Source organism: Vanessa tameamea, chromosome 22 (genome assembly GCF_037043105.1).
Source record: "Vanessa tameamea isolate UH-Manoa-2023 chromosome 22, ilVanTame1 primary haplotype, whole genome shotgun sequence".
NCBI classification, from domain to species: domain Eukaryota; kingdom Metazoa; phylum Arthropoda; class Insecta; order Lepidoptera; family Nymphalidae; genus Vanessa; species Vanessa tameamea.
Genome location: NC_087330.1, coordinates 4477319 through 4497382, shown reverse-complemented (window position 1 = coordinate 4497382; position 20064 = coordinate 4477319). Strand labels below are relative to the sequence as shown.

The window sequence follows — 20064 nt, the reverse complement described above, 5'->3', positions numbered from 1 at the left end:
GGTGTCGCCCGTACTTAGTAGAGTTCTTAGTGTGTGTGATACGACTAAAACAAGAGACAGCAAAAAACTACAAATTAGATGTCATTTTTTAAGTTTATGCTATTAAAAATTATTTAATTTACATTTTATTCTCCGTTATCTTTACGCTGTGTTTTGTTCTAGTACGATAATTGTATCGTACTTACTATTAATAAGTAACTAATAATTAATTGTAATGTATATATCATATAATCTTGTATGTGTGTATATATAATTGTATTCTGTTTCAACGCACAGACGAAAACAAAACATTATTAATACATATGTTTTGCTAGTTAGAATATTCGAGAATAACGCAAAAACATATAATTCTGTTGATATGTATATATTGTAGGTTATGATTACATAACAAATATGTCTGTCTGTGTATGAGCCCGTGGCCGGGATATAGGATATTGGAATCAGAAAACATAAAGATACATAATAGCACTCAGCACGAACGTTGAGACCGCTTGGTGTGTTTGTTCTCTTTACGGGATTAAAGATTAATTTCAGTGACAAGTCGTGTCGTATAAAGTTTTATCGACGTTCTCGCGAATAAAAACCCCTCGCAGTGATTAGATTACCTGGAATGCCTTTACTCGTATTATAACCGAAATTCGCGGCATCCGTTTTATGGCAGCAGCGTTTATTGAGCAAAAAAATAAATTATCATTATATATATTCTACCGCAATCAACAATACTTAGTATTTTTGTGTTCCGGCTCATACATACAACACACCTCGGGATACAACACATCCCGAGGTCCTAGACACAAACCCCAGATGGAGCTTATAAAAAGTTATTGGATTTTTCTGGGAAATATTTCTTGGCTCGGAGTTTGGAAGTAATAAGTCCTGTGTAGTTGTGATAAGATGATATTATTTAAGATGTGATGTAACGTCACATCTTAAATAATAAATACGTACACTTAGTTCTTATAAAAAAAATATTATATAATAATATGAACTAAATAATACACATCTTCTCCAATGACTATGGCGAAAATTTTATACTTATTTAATTTATATTTAAACAAATCATCTTGTACTTAACAATATATGTAGAAGGACGAAATTTGCTATGACGAAACGTGAAAAATTGCAATACTATAATAAGATATTTTTAATTTAATTATAGTTTTCTAAAGGCTTTAAACATTTTTATCTTGAAATGACCTGTTCAATAATGTCCACGTGTTGCCCACCAATTTGCAGTGCAACAGCGTAATGGTATAGACTCTAAGTTCTTATTAACACGAAGAAAACACATCCGGTAATTACGTAAAAACAATTACGTACTTTTATGCAACGAGTAACGCTCGTTTTAATGATCGCGGTGCGAAGTTAATGTTATACAAATACCAGAGCAAATTGAAAATTTTCTCCGTCCCTTTGACATAGACAAATTATCTTTTAGTCACGTATATCTTTTCATGCGACACTTTAAATAATTTAATATTACAATTGCTATAATTATTAAGTAATATTTGAAGCTATTTACCTAAATTTATATTAATGTTGAGTTAATTTAATTTAGAAATATATGTATAAAACAAAATAAAAATTATTATTGAAGACAACAAAACTGTACTAATACAAACGCTGCTGTGTTAGAAATGTGAACATATTATTCATAAGATAATATAATTTAAGAAGTTATTACGTAGAAAATATAAAATATAATAAAAATACGACATTATAAATGTAAGATTTTTTGTTTTTAATTTATTTTGGCACTGTACGTAAAATATATTCTTATATATACACTAATTTTATACATACATGCGAAAGTAGCTCTTCTTTGTGTTGCTCTTTCACGGCCAAACTATTAAACTATATTTGTTAAGAAGCAAGCTTGAGTTCGAAAGAATGACATATGATTACTTTTTTATATTTAACATACGTTTACAGCCTGTAAATTTCCCACTGCTGCGCTAAGGCCTCCTCTCCCTTTGAAGAGAAGGTTTAGAGCATATTCCACCACGCAGCTCCAATGCGGGTTAGTGGATACACATGTGGCAGAATTTTGTTGAAATTAGACACATGCAGGTTTCCTCACGATATTTTCCTTAAACGCCGAATTATAAACACAAATTAAGCACATGAAAATTCAGTGGTGCTTGCCTGGGTTTCAACCCGCAATCATCGGTTAAGATGCACGCGTTCTAACAACTGGGCCATCTCGGCCATATTTTATGACTTCACATTGCGCTATTTTTTCCTTTTTAATATTGTGTTAGTTAAGAAAGTCTGTTTAATCTTACCATTCTTTTGGTGGTAGGGCTTTGTGCTGCCCCGTCTGGGCAGGTAACACCCACACATCAAATATTCTACCGCCATTGGTACATTAGTGATGTTAAGGAATGGTTAATATTTCTTACAGCGCCATTGTCTATGGACGGTGGTGACAACTTATCTTCAGGTGGCCCATATACTCGTCCGCCTACCTATATCAGAATAAAAACATGTTTCAATGAAACACAATACACCAAACAAGTAAACCATATACAGACTGTAAACATAATCGAACCCGGGACCTCGGAGTGGCGTACCCATGAAAACCGGTTTACACACTACTCGACCACGGGGGTCGTCAACGTCAACAAATGTATATATTATAACTTTAACGGTCAAGTGTATATTTAATAACGACGATTAACACCTATCATTAGAAGTTTTACTTCATGATATCTAAACAAATAAGTCCCAGAAAACACCACTAAAATGTTCAAAGGCAGCCCTTTAATGTAAATCCTTTCCCATCCTGTATTAGATGCGAGCGCTGGCCGCCATTTTTAATAAGAGGGTTTCAAGAAATATTCTGTGATCTCTTTATCATTGTGTCTCGAAACTAATAGTTAATTTGGCCTCTGATCTCGTTTTTTCATGTGGGATTACGTACCCTTATCCACTAAAATAAATCCTGTGTAGTCATCGAGGAGATTACAAAGTCGGTCAATTGAAACAAAAACAAAAAATTAACAAGATATGAAGTATAAGATGATGTGAATTATTCTATCCAATAAAATACAGAAAAGTTATTATATTTGAATAAAAGAAAATATCAGAGCCACTCGGTACTTCGTATATATTTACTATTATACGAATAAGTTATCCAGGTGTTTCAGAAATAAGATATGTTATATAAATAACACAAATGCTAACAGACCAGCGAGTAGCAGTTCGTTACGTATTCATTCTTATCTGGTTTTTAAAACCCGGTGCACATTAAATCGAAATGGCACTTTATTCATGGACTTTCGGCTCTTTCGATTTACACAATAAATAAAAGTATCATCGTGTTAATATCCCACTAGTGGTCTTGGGCTAAGGTATATGATTATTAGTTTTAGTTTTTATTCAAATCAAAATTAGTACTAAGAATTTAAGTTTATTAAGTTCTCCTTTCATTAATGTCTTAAATATATACAATCTAGCTGTAACCCGCGGCTTTGCTCGCATAGAATATGAATATATTTACAAATTAACTTAAAATATTACGTTAATGTAAGACCTCTTTGCATACCACATTGGTGTGTATTTCAGCCCTTAGGGTAGAATATCCAAAAACGCTTAAATGCGATCAGGTCATTTTTAATTATCATCATCATCATCATCATCAGCAGCAGCAGTCCATACTCGTCCATTGGACAAAGGCTTCTCCAATTGCACGCCACTGTTATCTCTCTTCGGCTACTCGCATCCAGCTCTTGCCAGCCGTTTTACGCAAATTGTTACTTGTCACTGTGCCTGAGGTCGTCCTACACTACGTTTGCCGAGACGAGGTCTCCACTCTAGAACACGTTTTTCCCAACGGTTATCGGTTCTATGACAAATATGGCCGGCCCACTGCCACTTCAGCTTACTAATCCGGTGGGCTATGTCGATGACTTTGGTTCTCTGACGGATCACCTCATTTCTGATGCGATCTCTAAGAGAAACTCCAAGCATAACCCTTTCCATAACACGCTGAGCGACTTTAAACTGGTGGACCAGCCTTGTCGTGAGTGTCCACTTTTCGGCTCCGTATGTCATGACGGGTAGGACGCACTGGTTGAAGGCTTTCGTCTTAAGGCCGTGTGGGATCGACTATATGAAGATTCGACGTAACTTCCCAACTGCTGCCCAACATAGCTGAATTCTTCTATTCACCTCGTCCTCAAAGTTGTTTCTACCTAATCAAAAATATGTCTACCCGAGGTACCCGAGGTAGACATATTTGAACAACTTCGAGGACGGTACCATGTATCGGAATCGGTTCCGGTAGAACATGTTCATTGAACATGACCTTGCTTTTATCCAAGTTCATCCGTAGGCCGATGCGCATAGAAGACAAGACAAGACAGCCAGCTCATTCAGTATCTGTTGTAGGTCCTGCAGCGTTTCTGCCATGATGACGATGTCGTCTGCAAATCTCAAGTGAGAGATATATTCGCCATTGATGTTGATACCACGTCCTTTCCAGTTCCGCGTTTTGAATATATCCACTATTGCATTAGTGAACAATTTGGGGGAAATAAAGTCCCCTTTGTCACTCCTCGATGCAATGGTATGGAATTTTTTTGCTGATTCTGTACTTGGACGGACATGATGGCGTCTTCGTAGAGACATCTCATCACTTGGATGTATCGCCAATCAACTTGGCAACGCTGCAGGGACTCCAGAACAGCACAGATTTCAACCAAGTCAAAAGCCTTTTTAAAGTCCACAAATGCAAGGCACAGGCGCCGATTATACTATTCCTATGATCCTTGATGAGTTTTTTATGATATATATTGACGGACAGGAAAATGGTTACACCTGGTTGCAAGTGGTCACCACCGACCATTGACAATGGCGCTATAAGAAATATTAACCATTCCTTACATCACCAATGCGCCACCAATCCTTGGGAACTAAGATTTCATGTCCTTTGTTTCAGGTACAGACACCTGTAGTTACACTGGCGCACCCACTCAAAGTCTTACCATCAAGCAAAGCACAAAGCAAAGCATCTCAAATATAAATAATTGTATTCACGAATATACAACAGACACTTTTCTCGGGAGAACAAATCTGTCAGGGCGACATGATGTGAACCAGCTCTAGGAGCAAAATGAATGTAAATTTTCTAAACAATGAGAATTGTTACAACGACAATTAGTTCGTGTACTTTTTATAAGTGCAGCTGGCGGGGATTGTGGGGTATGCAAAGAAATATCCGACGCGAGGGCTGAATGTACGGTGAGTCTTGAATTAAATAGAATTGCTACATAGATCTTAGTTGAAAACAATTTGTTTTTTTTTAATAATTTTAAGAGGAACAACAATTGTGTACGTTCCATTTTTAAATAAATTATATATTTAAGTTAAGAATCTTGTAATATACTATTATAAAAAGTTTTAAGGCTGTTTTAGGGAAAACTATACAGGTTTTAATAAAATGTTTCCCGACTTAAGAATTAATTAAATGAATCAGTAAACTTAAATATGAGTTGTGATAAAGCGGCGATTTTAATTAAAAGCTAAAATTAGTTATTTTAGCTTTTAATTTAATTAAAAAAATATTATAGTATATAATTGTAGATCAAAAATTGTATATTACATATGACTGCCTCGTTGGTTTACTGTCGATATATAAGACCACAGAATCCGAGGTTCTGGATTCTGGACACGTAAAGTCGAATTTGCCTGAGATTGAGAAAAAAAGATTGTCCATCTGTGTTTGTGCACGCTATAATGTGTTCTGCATAGGTGACTGATCTCCTTTAAGATTAGCCGCCGTGACCGAAATATGTCAGTTAGACATATTTAAGTATAATATTATGATTGATGAAAAACAGTAACTTCTGTTCTACTTTCTGGTCGGTACTTCTCGATCTTGTTTCCGAACCAATAAAGTGCTTATGACAAAATAAATGTATGATGTATATTTTTGATTCTGATTGTTTTTCCAGAACGATGCTGATTATAATAATATCGTCTATTATTGGGAGTGTTCTCAGCGCTCATTCGCATGGCATATCTGGTACCTTGGTGGACTTCACTGATCCTAAGGTATCTTTGAAATTTATTATTTAATATATATATACTAAACGCGTGCATCTTAACCGCTGGTTGCGGGTTCAACCACAGGCAAGCACTACTGAATTTTCATGTGCTTAATTTGTGTTTATAATTCATCTCGTGCTCGGCGGTGAAGGAAAACATCGTGAGGAAACCTGCGTGTGTCTAATTTCAACGAAATTCTACCACATGTGTATCTACCAACCCGCATTGGAGCAGCGTGGTGGAATGTGCTCCAAACCTTCTCCTCAAAAGGAGAGGAAGCCTTAGCCCAGCAGTGGGAAATTTACAGGCTGTTAATGTAAATGTAATAAAAAAAGAGTTACTTTCGCATAATAACCGATTATTATTATATATGTATAGAAGTATAGATTATCAAGAATCACAAAATAAACGAATGTGTTAAGACTCAGCTTTAGGTCATGTCACATTGATAACCATTGTACCATTTATTAGTAGACTACTACAATACAACAACAATATACGACATTGCCTACAGCCAGTTCAGGAGAGTTGTATTTACCTTGTAAATTGCAGAAACCGCCAATAAACGAGCTAACGATTCACGAAGTACGCTCAAAGGTCCTGTGCAATGTTGTTTCCGTTTACGCTACCCATCGTAAATGTATCGATCACACTTTACACAAATCCACTTCTTCGAATTCCAATATATTATTATTATTCCTCCATCTTTTATCCATTTTTCTGTATTCATTCTACACATATGTATATGTCTGTCATCATACATACAAACTAACTTCTTAATTAGTTTAATTTATACATATAATACTTAGTAATCATGTAAAATTAATCAAAAGTACTCGCAAGACCCTACTTGTATGGTGCACATTTTGATTTTGATTTTTTTTTATAATCCAATTACGAGATATGTCCATACTTTAACAAAACGGCTGCTGATAACATTGTTTTATGTAAAAAAAAAAATTAATTCCTTAGTGTTAGCAGAAATGTTCTATTGCGTCGCTTTTTTTCGAGGTAAATGGTTATTTTAGTTTAACGTTCATTCATTTGATTTAAGCATTAGATAGCTTGTTTCGTTTAAATAAAATAACAAGGGGGTAACATAAACTAAAATCTGAACATTTTTGCTACGTTTATATTTAATAAAAAAAAAAGTTATTTTAAAATCGTCAAAAAGTGCCTATCTTCATTATTGGGATTTCCCCTTGCAAACCATTTAAACTAGGTTCCTAATATGAAAGCAAAGTTAACTCATAATTTTTCATAAGAGAATGGTATTACTTGTTTTTTACTGATATTCCGGGACTTTTCAAGCTATCAATCAAAATTATTATAAAACTCAGTGTGGCTTATTCCCACACTATTCAAAATATAATTTTAAAAGCTATTTTAGTACTCAATGGAAATAAAATCCGTCTGTACTAGTAGGATAAGCAATGAATTTTAAAAAGAGCCCTGAAACGGAACTTTAAAGAATTGAATAAAATATAAAAAAACGACATTGGAAAGTGTGCAGCGTTCTCTAAGTCAGAGATCTGTTACTGGGATTGCAGAGTATTTGCACGAAGCAATCTGGTTTTCTTTATCTATGGGAAAACAGGGTCAGATATTATTATTATTTAAGAAAATAATGGCCTATTTGAAATGATTATTTTCCAGACAAATAAACATTAAACCAAAAAATCGTTCACAAGACATTATTCTATCACATATTGAAAAACCTTTTACGTTTTTAGATAAAAAACTTATTTCTGAAACCCAACGTGACAAATAACAATTATTACCAAAGTAAAGTAAGCGCAGTAATCCACAAATTTCAGCTGGGATACAAAAATCTTAATAATTAAATTGTTTAAAAAGACATATAAGCAATTTTTTTGTTTTGTTTTTTTCTCGTCATCAATATTTATTTATTAATTTGATTAACAATACCGAACTAACTATCTCACGCATTGTGAAATATAGTCTAGGTTTATTTTTGTAGCATTATGTATTTTAATGACTATTAGTAACGTATGCCAAATTAATTTTAACTATGTTTACACTACTCTGATTATATATATGATATTGCATTCGATAATTAAAAACATACATATAACAAAAGTAGCTGAACAATAAAAACAAAAACGTTTTTTAAAGTATCTAATAAAAGTAATAATATATAATGTTACTTTGTTTTTTCGTCGTAGGAAAACAAAAATAAGTCAATTAAACTGCACGCCATTGCAATACACAATAGTGTATTGCTAGCTTTATTTACAATAAAATTTGTAGATACTAATTAAATTTATAGCATTCATACATATTATTCACTGAGGTCAATAACTTAAAACTTCATTTCAGGTACAAGGACACTTAGATGCTTTAGTACGAATGGCGCAGTCTTGCGTCATCAAAGTTCGGGCTTCACCGAAAGACGTTAGGGCGTATTTCACAAACTCGCCCCCAATAACCAGATCTGGGCAATGTTTTGCAGCTTGTATGTTGGAGCAGAGTGATGTTATTAATCATGGAAAGGTAATAAACTAAGTTAAATTAGATATAACTTGAACAGCTCCGCTTTTTTTTGTTATTGTGTTGTTGTCTTTTAAACCAGCTGTTGTATTTACATCACAGCATATACATACATGAACACTGAAGAACTGTTAAAGGCAAGTAAGTTTGATTACAGTATTACTCATATTTAGACAAAGGTTCTTTAACCATTTTTTTCATAAGAAAATTATAATTATTCAAATCATTCCTCTGACATTTTTGCCGAACTTATTACCTCCAAACTAGAGTAGGTATGTAGAAACCACCTCCTAATCTTCCACTGAACAAAAATACTTAGTATAGCTGTGTTCCGGTTTGATGTGTGGGTGAGTCTGTGTAACTACGAGAACAAAAGACACAACATCTTAGTTTCCAAAATTGGTGACGCATTGAAAATGTAAGGAATGATGAATATTTCTTAAAGCGCCAATTTTTTGTGCTGTCGTGACCACTCACCATGAGGTGGTACTTAAAAAGAAACACGAATTAAAAAAAAACAAATAAAGAGTAAAGTCGTGAAACAGTTTTAGAATTTTTTAAAGTAATTAGAGAAAATTGTAATTACGGTTTCATTATAAATGGTGACATTAATGAACTCAACGTTTTAAATGGAAAGACATGAAGTTCAGAAATCTTTTCAAACGAACTAAGTAACTAACTTCTTTGGCTAATTTTAATATTTCACAAAGTCGTCTTTTAACCCCTCCTCTTCCTAACTCGTCTGGTTCGTTTTTTACATGAACTGGCTATTGTACTTTTATAAAAATGGATGACACAGTTTGAAAGATTGCCGTCAAACTTTGCACTTCATCAAAATATCAACTTTTTCATGAAGAAGATTTTTATACTATTGACTTTATTATAATTTGCAAGTAAACGACATTGCGTTGAAACACCTCAACTTATAAGGCTGCAGATATCTAGCTGAAGCCGCCGAATCATTGAGTTTGTTGAGTAAAAAACACTAAACATACCACCACCCACTCATCAGACATTCGACCGCCAAACAACAGTACTCAGTATTGTTGTGTTCCGGTTTGAAGGGTGAGTGAGCCAGTGTAACTACAGGCACAAGGGACGTAACATCTTGGTTCCCAAGGTTGGTGGCGCATTGGCGATGTAAGGAATAATTAATATTTTTACAGTGGTGAACACTAACCATCAGGTGACCCATATGATCGTCCGCCAAACAATGACATAAAAAATACAAAAACATAAAGCCGTTGTTCCTGCGTCAATTATTTCTGATTGTGTTGGAATAGAGAGTGTACCTTGTACTTACACTTGGTTTATAATATATTCTACGCAGTCGGCTGATTTCACTCGAGAATGGCCGAAATCGGTCAGGACATATATTTGAGCGAGCAAAACGTTTTAGCCCAAGTCGTATCGGATAATAGTTTACGATCAAAATAGTATTAAAACACATATCATTAATTCTCATGCAAGCAATAAATAAGACTATGTTTAAAGAACTCCAGTGCTATTCTGACAGAACACACTTCGTGTCTCACCCGTGAGTTGTTAAAAGCCGACTTATAGTGATACGATAATTTGATACTTGTATTTAAACGTTATAATTATTATAGTTAATGTCATATATCGTATTCTGATATTTGACAGACAAAAAGTAATTAATCTAGAAAACTGAGATTTGGAACATAATGTTATTTCATAACCTAAACAATCACTATAAATATTTTTGGAAATATTTACATTAAGGATAGTTTCAAATGGAAGATGTAAGTTTGTATGAATTTACGTTTGTACGAAGTCGGCGTATTATCCGTATTTTTTGGGAGCTGTCATTATCATACGATATGATTATCATCAGCATACGAGGAGACGTCAATTATACTCGTAGCTCGATCGAATCTACGTCATATACTTAGATGGCTCGTGTGTTGTTGTTTAATTAAAGTTTCATAAATAAACACTACTACAGTAAAAACTATATTTTATTATTATTAACAGGTAAATCGTGAACTCCTGATCCATTTAGCCGGTCTCGTAAATGGCAAGAATTCCCGAGTAGTCCGCAAACTAAACAGCATTTCGAGACTATGCCTCGATAGTATCGAAGGGATGTCAGACAGATGCCAGCTGGCTTCCTCCTATAACGACTGCCTAAACGAAAATATGATTGAATTCGCTTTCCCGCTGGATATAGCGGAGGAAGCTGTGAGGAAAATGCCATTCCACCTTATACAACCCAAGTGAGTAAGTCATTTTTTATTTTTTATTGTAACTTTTTTAAACAAAACTATGAAATGGAGAATATATTGGAGGTTTTTTCATGTTTAGAATCACTTAAATGTATTATTTGGAAAAAACTTAAACTTAAAGGCAAACTTACAAAGTTATTACTCGTTTGTATCAGAATACGACAATACGAATAGATTTTTTTACCATAATTGCAATTATTGTTCCATATTTGAATTAGATGTTATCTATACATATAATAAAATTGGAGTGTCTGTTTGTAATATTAAAATAACCCATTTACTAAATGCATATGTATGTATACACGGTACATATACCAATATAACATTTTTTACAATTTTGTCTGTCTGTCTGTCTGTTTGTTCCGGCTAATCTCTGGAACGGCTGAACCGATTTCGACGGGACTTTCACTGGCAGATAGCGGATTTAATGTGTAATAAGGAGTATCTTAGGCTACTATATATAGAATAAAAACAAAATCACGCTACAATATCCAAATAACTTAAATTTAAACAACGCGCACGAAGTCGCGGGCACAGCTTGTAATAATATAAATAGTAAAAATACAAAAGAAATTTCTCGAATCTCGGAGAGTAAAGAAAGGCCTCATGGTGTTTATGCACTAAAGCTCCAAAACAAAACAGAGCTCAAACATTGCCAACAAAAGAAAGACTCGAAGTGGCGTCCTTATCCTGTCGCTGAAAGATTATATCTGGATTTAAGAGAAAAACGAAATGGGCATGTTCGAGATTGTCACACTTTTTACAGCGTCGCCCTGAACAGATGTATCCGGTTATTTCCAGATCGTCTCTTTTAAAAATAAGATAAAAAACACGACATGTTCAAATATTTCTCGATGTTTAATTAATCTATTGTAGGACCATATTAATAGTACCACATATAATACTATTGTATTATTTATTTATTTTAAGCCTTGAAATTCTGAAATCGGAATATATTAAATTCGGAAAAATCTCTTTTACATTTAAACAGTGACGTAATTTAATTTATAATAATTATCTTAATCAAAAAGCAATAAGAATTACATTCTGAAATCAGTTATATTTTCGGGAAATGGGATACAGTAACAAAATTATTAATTATATTACTTCAACTATAGATCTGTTGACTCACGTTCATCATCATCATCAGCTAACAAATTTGATTATAAATTTGTGTTTTTTTTTTCTGAGTCTATCATATCTTTAATCTTACATTAACTATCTCACACACTCTAAGACATCTTGTAAGCATCACTCATAGTAATAAATAAGTATTTGTAAAAAAAATCATTACAACAAAAAAAAAATAATTAAAATGTCCTTTAAATTTAATAAGCAATCGCAAAAATGATATCTTTTCAATACTTATATGGATCGAGGAAAATCGGTTTCATTAAAAATAGCGCTGTTTTCAGACTTCTGATCTCTTGATTAACGCCGAGTTAAGCGGCTTATTAGTTAATATCGATGTTTCTGGAAAAAGGTGTTCGTAAATATACTTGATCTTACATATCGGAGAGTATATATCACAAAAATCGACCAATTAAAGGGTACGATGATATAATTTACTGGCTTTACTCGCCTTTCGTGTACAACGAAACTTACATCATAGTCAGCTCATATCAGCTCATAATGTTTTATGAACCAGTAACAAACGTTTGTATGTCACAGACTTAGGTGGGATTGACATTAGATTCTCAGCGGTCATGTCAAAGCGCGATTTGAAAAACGTCGTAACGTATAATAATAAAATTAACGTTGAAATGGTCCGGTAATTAAAACGCGTATTTTCTATCAATTTTATTCTTATATTTCGTATCTTAACCGGGTTAACCTTATTGGATCGCGGGTTCAAATCTTAATTTTCATGCGCTAATCTTTTGTTATAATCTATTTCGTGCGGGGTGGTGGAGGAGGACATCATGAGGAAACTTATATGTGACAGAAAATAAATGTTTTTTTTCCACGTGTGTTTCCACTAACCTACATTGGAGGAGCATGGTCGAATAAGCTCCACAAAATCTTCACAGATATTTCTTGATTTATTTATTTTAATAGAATTATTTAGTTGTAAGATTTCACACTAAATTTCAAATGCCCCATTGCTGGGCAAACGTCTTCTCTTAAGGAGAAGGTTTAGAGCAGCATTACATTATGGTGCTGAGCATAATATGAATATTCAGTACTTAAAACTGAGGAGTATTTGTCCCCCTTTGAGCCTGCAAGATCACGTGACCTATGCAATCTTGGATATTAACATGGTATAAAGAAAATATATGTATACATATATAATAATAAACTAATCATTTGTGTCTGTTCGATTTCAGTTTACCACAAGAGATAAGACAGACGATGTGACACCGTGTTCAGAGTTTTTACTTTTTTAATTTACATAGTTAAATAAAAGTTAAATTATATAAATACTTCTTTTATTCTATTGACTAACCCATCCGGCATTAATGGACTCGATTTAAACTAAGTTCAAAAAGCAAAGATCAAGCAATGTTTCTGAAACTCGAAACTTCTGAATACCGATTTCCAAAACTTCCAAAGTTGCTAAATCCAGCTGCTACTTTCTCTGATCTGATCTGAGAAAACTATCGTATTTATTCAGTGGAATAGCAATATCTCAAATAAAACAAGGTAAAAATTTAGAAACATATAAAACCGTTGAAATTGCAGTCGAGGTAATAAAAAGTATATAAAAGTAAGTAAGAACCTTAAAATGTACGACGGCTGACATAAGGCTTATTCGACAACCCTGCTCGAACGTGGGTTTCTATACAAACATGTAGCAGATGTTCATTCAATACTAACTGCCCATACGGATTTCGTCCGGGTTAAATAAGAATTTTATTTACTTTTCAATCAGATACACCGGGCAAATACCGGGTCAAAACCATGCAGATACCATTTAAATACACACAGAAAATTTCATCGAAATTGTACAACCGTTTTGGAGGTAAATAAGAAAAACACGTACAGAAGATTTATTTATATAAACATAAGTCGTTTTCCGTAAGATTCACGAATCAAGAGATAAAATAATTGTAAAATAAAATCACAATCTTCAGGTTTTAAATTCATGTATCCCAGCCACTGGGCATCGACTCTTATAGCAACATGTGCATTATATAGTAATATTAATGAATAAATCATAACTAATGTTTGTTCGAAAGATATATAACAACTAGCTGTTACCCGCAGCTTTGCTCGCGAAGAATATAAATTTATTTACTTAAACTTAAAATAGTACGTTAATGTAAAACCGCTTTGTATACCACATTGGTGTATTCAATTTTCAATTAACATTTCAGCCCTTAGGGTAGCATATTCAGAAACGCTTAAATGCGAATCAACTCATTTTTATTCGGTAGCCCAAAAATAAAATTTCGTGCTTCTAACTTCAAAATGACGGACTTCCAGACTAACCTGTATGCGAAATTTCAAACTCTATTTCTCCCTTAGGCGTAAAATATCCAGAAACACTTAAATAAATATCTACTCCTTTTTAATCAGTATGCCAAAAATAAAGTTTCATGTTTCTAACTTTAAAGATTACGGACTTCCATACAAACGTTGAACCCTTATTTCACCCCTTTAGGGGTAGAATTTCCAAAATTCGTTCCTTATTGGGTGTCATGGTGTGTTAGTTTATAAGTGTACAGCCTAAAATATAAGTTTTATGCTTCTAGTTCTAAAAATGACAGTACTTTCAACAACTTACAACCTTTCATCCCCCTTTTCAACACTTTACAACGCTTTTTTCCAAAAAAAAATGTAGCCCATGTTTTTTCTCCGGCTCTAGACTATTTGTGTACCAAATTTAATTTAAATCGGTCCAGTAGTTTTGGCGTGAAAGCGAGACAGACAGACAGACAGACAGAGTTACTTTCGCATTTATAATATTAAAAAATATGGATATGGATTTATCTTATCCACAGACCGACAAACAAACGTTTACAAAGCACCCTACTTGCTTAGATTATCGTGCTAAAGCTTAAGTAAATCACGATATTTTTTGTGCACAGTCAAGTGTACTTACTAATTTATCACTATCGTAAGCCTTAGACTACACTGCCCTCTACTAAAACTGTCTACTGAACCAACAGTATTACTCAACGGAAGATTAAGCACTTCAAGACTGATGGTCTGCTATTGAAAATGTATTCACAAAAAAAAATTTGATTTTTATGACTCGTTTATTAATCCTGGACCTCAGAATCTTTGGCGTTATGAATATTCTTCTAGAATTATTATAAACGAGAATGTATTATATAGTCTAAATATATATATATATATATATAATAATAAAACTAAAGTAGTATCAGCCTGTTTATAAACCAATCTAATGATCTAAAACCAGATGATCTTTTTTTTACCAATCTTCGTAACTGTATGACACTTTTTATCCAGTTTTTAAATTGTTCGGCGCGTACCTTCAATATCCTGATGTCACAAGTGCCACTCAACTCGATGACGTTGAGTTTTTGCTGTTTTGGCAGTTTATTAAATATTGCCATTGAAACATTGAGTTAATGTAAAAAGATAACGTTAAAAAAAATCAGGGATATTTTAAAATTTGCATAACTTCTCCGTTTCTATTAAAGTAATCCTTACACAATATTTATAATTTAATACACCAGAAAATACTTCATACTTTTTACAGAATCTCTTTTTAAAAATGGAAAATTCACTTCACTGAAAACTAACATAAAAATTTGAACAATTTTGTTATAAAATACCACAAATTCCAAGTTGTATCGTTTTGCATTCGATAGCTTGGATGAAACCTCGTTTAATTATCGTATTGGTCATCTCGACGTCACAATAAGAATTTTAGAATAGGTAGGTCTGTCGAGAAGTTACTATGCTAAGTTTTATTGAAATTTGGTCAATGGTTGTGGTGTATAAACTTTACACTCAATACAATAAATTAGAAAATTGCCTGTTTTAATATTAAAATTAATCACAAACTATTATCCATTCAAAAATTTTTTTTCAATCCACATATATATATATAAAACTAGCTGTTGCCCGCGGCTTTGCTCGCGTGGATATTGATTATATAAATAAATAAAAGAAAATATTACGTTAAATTAAGACCTCTTTGTATACCACATTTGTGTTTCGACTTTCACAAAAATAAAGTTTCATGTTTCTACCTTAAAAATGATAATGAAATGATAGATGACTTCCATACTAATTTTCGCCCTTATTTCTCCCCTTTAGGGCTAGAATATGCAGAAACGCTTAAATACATATCTACTAATTTTTAACTATTATCCTAAAAATTAAGTTTCATGTTTCTAACTTAAAAAATGACGGACTTCCATACAAATTTTCAATCCTTATTTCACCCTCTTAGGGGTGCAAAGTGTCATAACTTAAAATTATGTACTTAACAAAAAAGATGAGAAAATAATTAAAACTATAAATAAAATAAAACGCCTCAAAAACAAAAACCTGAATAATTTCTTAGGCTTTCTCAGTGTCATATTCATATTTATTTATCTATGAACATTTCATAACCAATTCGGACTTCAATTTATAAGAGGCCTTTCATCCGCCTTAGATAAAGCCAATTAATATTCTACATAAGAGCTCTTAGACTTACGATAAAATATAGTATTTAATTTAATATAATGAATGGATATTAATTATTATCTTCATAGTTCATATTGACGTCAATATTTGCTTTAGACACAAAATGTATAAAAATAGATCTTTCAATTTCCCGGTAATGTTTTCTTTTAATAAAGGTATCCAAGGTTCAAATACCAGCTTTTAGGTAAAGTAAACATCACAGGCCTGGGTCGCGACCAACTCACACATCGACCATTTACTTGTATACATAGATAAGCAAAGATCAAACAGCTCAGTAATTTTTTCTTCAGTTTGTAAACCGATTTTCTTTTTTCCTTAAATTAAATTGATTCAGTAGCGTTTTTTTTTAAATGTTCTCCTTAAATTGTTTAAAACGCTTGTATGTTTTATTATATTTTATTTAAAATGTAACAGATTTATAATAGAGGTTTTTTAGTGGAGAGCGGCACTAAGACCACTTCAATATTAAACTTTATCAAAACTTGACAAATTAATATTGTCTTTCTATTCGGAATAAAGCAGATGTAAAGACTCCATAAAACCTTCATTCACAGTAAGGCTAGTTGCTTTTGTTCGCAATTGTTAATGATGTTGTCTTTCAGACCGATTTGTACCGCGGTGGCCAAGTTCAAGGGAGACCCGCCACCTACGCAGGACATATTATAGGGCAAACGAAATTCTGCCACATGTGAATCCACCAGTCTGCATTGGAGCAGCATGGTGGAATATGCTCTAATCTTCTACACAAAGGGAGAGGAAGCCTTAGACCAGCAGTGGGAAGTTTACAGGCTGTTACTATATATATTATATCAATAAGATATATATGGTGAGTAATATATTTCAGTATCATTTCAGAATATTATTTTTTGTTTTATATTTTTTTTATTTTAACATAATATATCAGAGCAATAATATATATAATTTAATTATGTAATATCAAAATTTTCTAACCCCTTATCACAAAAAAGTCCCCATGGTTATCACCAGTAATGGCATATCTTTAATGAATATCACTCATGGCGAAATGGCGTGAGGTAATTTATTTGTTTTTCTTAGCAACCAACATTGACAATGAGAAAGTGAAATAAAAAAAAAAGAAATGCTTACCGTATAGCTGAGTAAACTAGCGAAGGCAGGCACAAACAAAAGGAAATTTATTGGAACGAAGTAAATATGTATAGGGCGGTAAATAAGAGATCTTGTATTGTAGATCATGTTTGAACAGCGTGGGCGTTTCATTTCTATTGGAACAATAAAGGCTAAAGGAAACCGTATTGCATCTTCTATTATAGCTTTTTTTTTATATACGTTGTTTTAATAAACGTTCAATGGCATTCTGCCTAGCGATTTCAAAAGCGATCTCCAGCTCTTGAAGAAATACCATAAGCACTGATACTTTCTTAGAATTGGTTATTGTTTAATTTAAATATTTCCTATTCATAGTAGTGTATTATCAGCGAATGTTCAACGGAGCAATGAGTACGAAAATAAAAGGAGAATATACTTTTTTTTTTTAATTAAATATATAATTTCGGTAGCTATTTGAACACTCTTGTCTTGTCTTGTCTGTTTGTCAAGACGGTGGTAAAAGGCATTAACTTTAATTTGCTTCGTTCTCGAATGTTTTATGGTGATGAAACTTTCAAGGTCAAGCTTAATTACCATGTTTTTGAAATTAAACTGAAACGTTTAGAACAAGAAGTTAAATAGTATTTAGGAATAATTGATACCTAAAATATTTCATCTAAATAATTGAAAATCACATTTAATCGCATGTGATTAATATAAAATATAAAGGTAGGAATTAAAAGTTCATAAGTGCACAAAACAGTTTCAATTTTCCGTTTCAAGTTTATAACAATATGAATTATTTTTTACTTCGTTACACGTATCATATGTGTGACCATATGTGCGTTTGTATATTGTATTATTATTTTACTAACAGCGTGAGGAAACCATCATGTGTCTAATTTCATTCTGCCACTCTCCCAACCTTACCCTCAAAAAGTAAAGGTAACCTCCTTGTTACTTTACTTTACTTTACATACAGTTTATCCTGTAACAAAGAATTTAAAAATAAAACTATCTTTTTTATTCATTATTAAATTTATTATTACTTTAAGGACGAAATACATTCCATAAGAAAGATTAAAAATTACACTATTATGTTATGTAGTATAAAATTAATAATAATTCACAGCTCATTTACTTATTACATATACATAAAAAATATACAGGGTGCTTATTGAGAACTAAGTTAAATTGCAATTATATAAAAATATTTTAACAAAAAATTACATCTGAATAACAGCACGCTAAATATTCAAAACAATCAACAATCAATATTATTTAGTATCAGTTAATGTTCGGAACAGTGAAAGCTGTATCTTATATGGATCTGTCCGGACCGGACCCAAAATCACAACCAAACTCTGAACCCATACGTGATGACCAACGACATCGAACCAACGAAATCAAAAAAAAGAGTACAGAGTCCTTTTGTAGCAGTGGGACACACCAAGCTAAAAATATATCACCTCCCTGCACCAATGTTAATAGACGAAATCATTCATAAATACATACGCATCGTGTAGTGTTCGAAGTTCCTATTTCAAAGAATTCCTTTAATTAGAGACAGCAAATATAGGTTTAATTAGGTTAGTCGACTAGAAAAATGTTAATTTAATTATGAAGTTAATTTGATACGTGTGGTTATAGTGTAAATATATCCTACTCACCCCAACCCAAATTGTGTACGAAACCCCGTATCATTGATAATTTGGTTACAACATTGTCGATGTATTTCAATGATTTTAATTTAACAATATAATGCGTATAATTTTATACAGACACAAAGCGCGATCTCAAAATAAAAGACGATTATACAGGGCAAAACTTTAATAGTTACCCTTGTTCTATATTTTACGAATCGTCGAATTACATCAGTGAGTTACGAATGACAATCCGTTAAAGACGTTCCCATATTGTTGTTACGTCCTTTTCCAACAAAGGAACAGTTGTTTGTCACATCTAAGGCTACTTTCACATGATTCGCCGTTTTATAGTTCCGTTTTTCACCGTAGGTTAAGGACAAGTCCAATCATACGACAGTATTGTACTTCCAGTAAATAATACCGATCAAAAACGAATCGTACCTCAAATACAAAAGAATTATGAAATAAATACATAAAATTCATTTTAAAAATACACATAAACATTTACGAATACGTATTGCATATCTGTCGTATATACTCGAATACACGTCAGAGGATGAAATCGATGTAACTATTCATTCGATATAGATATACTTATAACTATGTACAAGTCTGCTGAGTAAGTACCACCCGGTCATCAGATTTTCTACCGCCAAAGAACAATACACTGTATTGTTGTGTTTCAGTTTGAAACTCGAATAAGCCCGTGTAACAAACACAAAGGCAATAAAAGCTTAGTGCCTAAGGTTGGTGGCGTATTGGCATGTAATGAATGGTTAATATTTCTTACAGGGCCAATGTCTATGAGCGGTTACCTCATGTAGCCCATTTTCCCAACCGCCTACCTATTTCGCAAGAAAAACGTTTACCATTGAGGCTGTAAGTACTGAGAAAATAAAATATACTACGATATAATAAAAAAATACAGGTAACAC

General features: G+C 32.8%; 1 protein-coding gene across 1 annotated transcript; it reads left to right on the top strand.

Moving 5' to 3' along the window:
- The first annotated feature begins 5157 nt into the window (after positions 1-5157).
- Positions 5158-10803, top strand: LOC113391493 (uncharacterized). The gene is made up of 4 exons (XM_026627475.2): positions 5158-5244; positions 5958-6057; positions 8392-8565; positions 10558-10803. The coding sequence occupies exons 2-4, from the start codon at positions 5962-5964 to the stop codon at positions 10801-10803; spliced, it is 516 nt and encodes a 171-aa protein (XP_026483260.1). The 5' UTR covers positions 5158-5244; positions 5958-5961.
- The last annotated feature ends 9261 nt before the right edge of the window (positions 10804-20064 follow it).

Coding starts and splice junctions, on each gene's coding strand:
- LOC113391493 (XM_026627475.2), top strand. CDS start 5,962: ATGCTGATTATAATAATATCGTCTATTATTGGGAGTGTTCTCAGCGCT. Junction 6,058..8,391: donor TGGACTTCACTGATCCTAAG/GTATCTTTGAAA, acceptor ACTTCATTTCAG/GTACAAGGACACTTAGATGC. Junction 8,566..10,557: donor ATGTTATTAATCATGGAAAG/GTAATAAACTAA, acceptor TATTATTAACAG/GTAAATCGTGAACTCCTGAT.